The sequence below is a fragment of the Cibotium barometz genome, chromosome 55 (genome assembly GCF_041138505.1).
Source record: "Cibotium barometz isolate CiBa-2024 chromosome 55, ASM4113850v1, whole genome shotgun sequence".
In the NCBI taxonomy this organism is placed as follows: domain Eukaryota; kingdom Viridiplantae; phylum Streptophyta; class Polypodiopsida; order Cyatheales; family Cibotiaceae; genus Cibotium; species Cibotium barometz.
Genome location: NC_141100.1, coordinates 26,768,701 through 26,774,721, shown reverse-complemented (window position 1 = coordinate 26,774,721; position 6,021 = coordinate 26,768,701). Strand labels below are relative to the sequence as shown.

Genomic DNA, 6,021 nt, shown 5'->3' with positions numbered 1-6,021 from the left:
TAATATCTTTGCCAAACCAATGCATGATTAAAGAAAACACACTTGATAGCTTTTATGTAATAAGAAAAAAAAACAATGATTGTTTCACACATACAACTTGGTTCAAAAATGATTTACACATTACCCCAAGGCCATGCCCACCCTTGGATAATTTATTTGATTAATTGAAAAGTGCATGTATAGTTTGTTTCTAGTTAAATTCCGCTATGAATGGGCAAGGGGGAAATGGGCATGCATAGTTTGTTCCTAGTTAAACTCCCCTATGAATGGGCAAGGGGAAAATGCCGTGAGGTGCGAGGATATGGAGAAGTGAATATACACTTTAAGATTGGGTGGGCTCTCCTTGGGGGTCCACTGCAATGTGTAAACACCCTCGTTGAAACGTGTGTGTAAAAAACCAAGGGTTGGTTACACGGGCTAAATTACTCGTTGGCATGCATTGTCTACACGATGCTGCATGGGTGGGGAATGTGTAGGCTAGGGCTCGAAAAAAATGGCATTCTAGTGTATTTGTATCGGCGAGAATTAAGAAAAGCCGGCTGAGATTTTAAGTAGCCCTTATTTTAAGGAATGATTTTTAAATATATTTTAGTTATAAGCTCATGTCAATGTGATAGAGGTAATGAGAAAAGCTAATCTAGATTTAAGGTTCGTCCTTATTTTGATTGGTTGAAAAATATGTTTTTTTTTCGAGCACGAGTGCACGGGTGTAGGCTGTGTACAGAGACAATAAAGAGGTTGTGGCATAATGCAAGGGGAGAAGTAGATATTGCAAGTTTTTCAAACTTGCAATAATGTGAATGGAAATTGGACAGAATCTTTCATGGATGGGTTGACCCTTTCCCCCACTGACTATGGGGGGGGATATGGTATAATATTTTATTTATATAATGAATTTGTAGAGTGACTAAGTGAAGTGTACAGGCCACGTGGGTTGTAGGGTTGTACATTCTAGCCTCGAGACGACGTGGATGGATTCATGAATTCCATAATTTATAATGTTTGTTTTTTCTCGAATCACAAAAATTAAGAGTTTTTTTGTTTGCACGCGCTGACACAACGTCGTGTCGCAGTCACTGCCGCTGCAGCTGCCAACTTAAGCTTCATTCTGTTATTAACATCTTATTATTACTCTCTCTGTATCACGATTCACGGTATTCTCATGATTTGTCCCATAATTAAGAGCTCATTAGCCATCGCCAAATCGCTCTCTACTGCAGGCCGGAGGCTGCTATTCTCCCTCGGATCCATTACGCTCAATCTCATTGCACTGGATCCGTAGATCATAACACAATTACGCTTAATCCCATCACGTTTTGAGCTCTATCTTATGCTTGCTAATCCTTCATTACAGATCAATAACAGCTTGATCGTTTGGCGATTAGTGTCGATATGGGCACTTGCTGCAGTAAGCGTTATTGGCAGAGTGACGGTGTTAGTCTAGAGCAGTCGAAAACAGTACGCAACAGATCTCATCTCTCAGAGCTTAATGTTCTTGCAGATGGCCACATTTGCATGTGCGATGCATCTCAAGGGACTCCATCAGTTAATTATGGTATTAAGGGCCTTGTTTGTGAGAGAGATTATCAATCTATATGTACCCTTGGCACCGATGTATTGCTACAGCAAGAGCCTTGCACTAACAGCCAATCAGAAGGCAAGTTAAGTGGTTTTAGTCATGATAATCGTAATAGTAATCATGGTGATCTTGTCATGAGCGCCCACCTAACATTAGTGGAACCTGATGATGAGCTGCTGCCCACATTCTCGTTTCCTGACGTGGCTGGCCAAACCAGTGAAGCTAATGTGTTTAATAATTTTCCATTTGGGATTAATCACACAAGGAAATTAGGCTATGGAGTCAACATTGACAACAGTGATGGCATCAAATTGGAGGTGAGTTTTTCTTCGAAGAATAACTTAATCAAATTGTATTGAATGGTGTACATAAATTATGGGTTTTCTTTGCCCTTTCTTTCTGTTAAGAAGAATGAAAATTTGATGGGGTTGATTAATGTAACAGGTGAGGTATAAGCATATGTTTCCACAAGATGTCGATGGTAATACCATTAATTATATTTCTCCCAATGAAAGGCCTGCAGTGAAGAGGTCAATGTCTTATGACAAGCTGCTAGTAGGAGATCTGGATGAAAGCCGACACATTCCGCATCGGAGATCCTTTCAAGAAATCATAATTGATTATGATTTGAGATGTGAGAATGAGGAGAGCATGACAAAACTGCAGAATGGTTATGTGAAGGAAGGAGGATTAGTGAGCAAATCCCCACAACTAATCACAAAAGAGTACAATGACTCGGCTGAGGATGGCGAAGATGATGAGTTCCATGACATAACTGAGGGGGTAAGCACTGCCAGTTTATATGCAGATCCTGAACAAGTCAGGAAAGAGATGCTTGAGAACATCAGGCACTGCATAAGAATGGAGGTTTCTTCACATAGCAAGCTCCCCTCTGAAGAGCTTCCACATGCTAATGATGTTGTGAATTGCATGCCAAACTCTCTAGAAAACCATGAAAAAGGTAGCCCTCACTTGAACTCTGAGATCTTCGAGTTCAAGCAATCTGTCTATATTTTGTCACAGGAAAACATGCAGTTTATATCCAGAGAAGAGAGAGAATGGCAGGAAAGAGGAGAAGCCATGGGGGGGGAGGAGGACAAGGTGAACAGAATGCAGCCATTGTCTGTAGTATCAACAGGTGATGCCATACTGTTTTCTGGCTCCAACTCCAATGAGTTTCATCTCATCCCATCCAAGTTTGTTCAGCATCAGCAGCCACCCCCATCATCTCCAAAAGAGAACCTCAGTCCTCCAAGGTTAATCACCATTGAAGCTCATGATGGAAGCCAAGAGAAACACCCCCTGTCTGTGGAAGACATCATCCGCCTAATTGAGAATGATGAACTGAATGAGGATGACCTCCTCTCTTTGCTCATTGATACCAAGCCATCGTCGCAAGCATCACCATCATCGTCATCATCCTTGTCATTGTCATCCTTATCATCATCGATGTCATGGTCCTCCTCCTCCTCCTCCTCCTCCTCCTCCTCGTCATCATTGCTATCATCATCATCATCATCATCATTATCATGGTTGTCATCATCCTCACCATCATTATCCATGCCATGGTTGTCATCATGCTCTACATCATCTTCATTGTCATTACCATCTTCATTATCCCTACCATCAGCTTGTAAGACGTCCTCCCAAACCTCTTTTGAATTCAAGATGGAATCTTGCAATTCAACCCCTTCCACCCCTATGTTTTCTCCAATTAGATCTAGAGCCAAGCCAAATACTGCACAGCTCAAGCCAAGTGTCCTCACTACCGAGGAGATTGCAGAGATATGGGGGGTCATTGAGCAAAGGCAAGCAGCCATGAGTATACATGTGTAAGTGAGGGATGTGCAGATTGCATTCTGTATCACTTTGAGGTCTGAAGGCCTTCTTTCATCATTATGAAATGCCCACCTCTTCAAGAGTTTATTTGTAACAAACATGGCGGCTCTGTAAACAGTTGGAGAGTTTATTTGTTTTTAAATCTTTCTTGAAATTTTGCACAGCTAATCTTACCACCCATGCTGTCTTATATGTTAATTAAGAACTTTACTTCTTAGCTTGCTGTCAGAGCTGCAATTTGCCATCACCATGTAGTACAGATTTCACTGCAAATTGAAAACTTTTGGATTTGTAGCTCTGTACGAATTGAACTAATTAAAACAGATTGCTAGGTATATTGCACATTGCAAAGTTATAAAACCTCCAAAGATGTCAAAATTACACATTGCAAAGTTTAAAACCTCCAAAGATGTCAAAATTAGGGTTGAAAGTTTTAAAATTTTGGAATTTTGAGAGGTTTTAGTTATAAAACTAAAACCTCCAGAGATGTCAAAGGTGGAAAATTGAAGTTTTTCACCTTCTGGGTGGCATGGAGTGGATGGGATTCACATGGATTGTACCCTCTTAAGGATGGTCCATATTCTAAATTTGGATGTACTACTTTGGGACTTATCTGCTTTCATAAACTTTATGTTCTCCAGGTAGGGCCAAGGCTCCTAGCAGAAACCTCTCTGTTGGTCCTCTCAAGAAATCCTTGGAATGATCAGTTGGTCCTCCCAGGAAATCCTTGGGTTGGTCACACCTCTGCAAGCCCATGAGCACATGGGACCTATGAGGAGTTGGATTGCCAAACTTCGATTACCCTTGCTCATAGGTGCACCCTTGTTTGTAGGGAGCATAAGTGTCCTTAATGCATGCAACTTGGATTACCCTTGCTCATCAGATCAAAAAAGAAAATGGTTTTGTAAGCAATCATATTCATTCATTATATGAGATCTCTTAAAAGAAGATTTGTTCAACATTGATTGCATTTATTCCACTTTGTCATACAAGTTGATATTAGATAATATGCTTAAAGAAATGTGCATTTGTCAAATGTAAGTGATATAAATGTGACCCAATCAATGGCCATTATAAGAAATGTGCATTTGTGATTGATATGAATGTGACCCAATGACCATTATAAGAAATGTGCATTTGTTATTGATATAAACATGACAATGACCATTTTGACCCAATGACCATTTCAAGATGATACTATGGTAAAGCATTTTTAAATTCACATTCTTTGAAATTTGCATTATTGTGAATAAAATATTATTTGTATAAATGTTCTATTAGGTTTAATTCTCTTACCTTGCCAATACATGTATCATAGGGACTTGGCAAAGAGCCACAAAAGTAACTTTCATGTCATCGTCTTCTTGTTTTCACACCAAGTGCTCCTATGCTACGGGGGTGTGAATATAAAACTTCTCTTGGCTGGATCGAAGCAAGCTAAGATCATCCTCTCTTGGCTCTTACCTACTCTAGAGGGTGATAGACAATCTCGAAATGCTAAGGATGCCTCTAATGACTCATATTCATGCAAGCATCCATCTATAGTAAGCATGAATTAAATCAAGGTTGGCAAGAGAAAGAAGAGCAAGAAGAGAGACAAGATAATAGAGAGCTTGATTCATAACAGGGAATGATTTGATTGCTTGTTGTCAAAAATGAGTTATATTCAGTTGTGTTCACACTTGACTAGCCAAGACTTAAAAATAGTCTTTGGCAACTCATCTAGCTCCTAAGATTCATAATAGGGGATGAGTTGATTGATTGATGTAAAAAATGAGATATAGTTTACACTTACTTGGTCAAGACTTAAACTTGACCAAGCAAGAAGAGCAAAAAAAGAGACAAGGATAATAGGGGATGAGTTGATTGATTGATTCATAATAGGGGATGAGTTGATTGATGTAAAAAATGAGATATAGTTTACACTTGCTTGGTCAAGACTTAAACTTGACCAAGCAAGAAGAGCAAAAAAAGAGACAAGGATAATAGAGAACTCACTAGACTTGATTCATAATAGGGAATGGTTTGATTTCTTGATGTCAAAAATGAGTTATATACAAGTAGTCGTGTTTACGTTTGACTGGCCAAGACTTAAAAATAGTATTTGCCAACTAATCTAGCTCCTAAGATTCATAATAGGGGATGAGTTGATTGCTTGATGTAAAAAATGAGATATAGATGACACTTGCTTGGTCAAGACTTAAAACTAGCCTTTGGCAACTAATCTAGCTCTTAAGATATATTACAATGAAGTCTTAGACTTCTCTATGTTTTTACAAAATAAGGCCACTATATATGCGTCAACACAAAATTACAAAAGATGTCATTGTAATACAAAAATATGGCATGGGATGTCTTACAGAAAGGTCAAGGCAAGACAATGTTAACTACAGTGGTTAACATATCCCCCTTCTTAATGGTGATCACATAGCTAGATATGGGTGTTCAAGATGACATCTATCTTATTGAAACAATGGATGAAGGGATTATGAGATAGCCATCGGCCCATCTGCTTCATTAGGTCAAATCCCTTCCAAAAGCGAGTGTCTTTGTGAAGTTCATAATTTGGTGCCCATGGAAGTATTTCATCTATTCATAATACC

The 6,021-nt window shown here is 39.1% G+C and overlaps 1 protein-coding gene across 1 annotated transcript; it reads left to right on the top strand.

Moving 5' to 3' along the window:
- The first annotated feature begins 1,149 nt into the window (after positions 1–1,149).
- On the top strand, positions 1,150–3,669 carry LOC147607555 (uncharacterized). Its single transcript, XM_086790424.1, has 2 exons — positions 1,150–1,896; positions 2,024–3,669. The coding sequence occupies exons 1-2, from the start codon at positions 1,393–1,395 to the stop codon at positions 3,413–3,415; spliced, it is 1,896 nt and encodes a 631-aa protein (XP_086646550.1). The 5' UTR covers positions 1,150–1,392; the 3' UTR covers positions 3,416–3,669.
- Positions 3,670–6,021: the final 2,352 nt, after the last annotated feature.

Coding starts and splice junctions, on each gene's coding strand:
- LOC147607555 (XM_086790424.1), top strand. CDS start 1,393: ATGGGCACTTGCTGCAGTAAGCGTTATTGGCAGAGTGACGGTGTTAGT. Junction 1,897..2,023: donor GTGATGGCATCAAATTGGAG/GTGAGTTTTTCT, acceptor TTAATGTAACAG/GTGAGGTATAAGCATATGTT.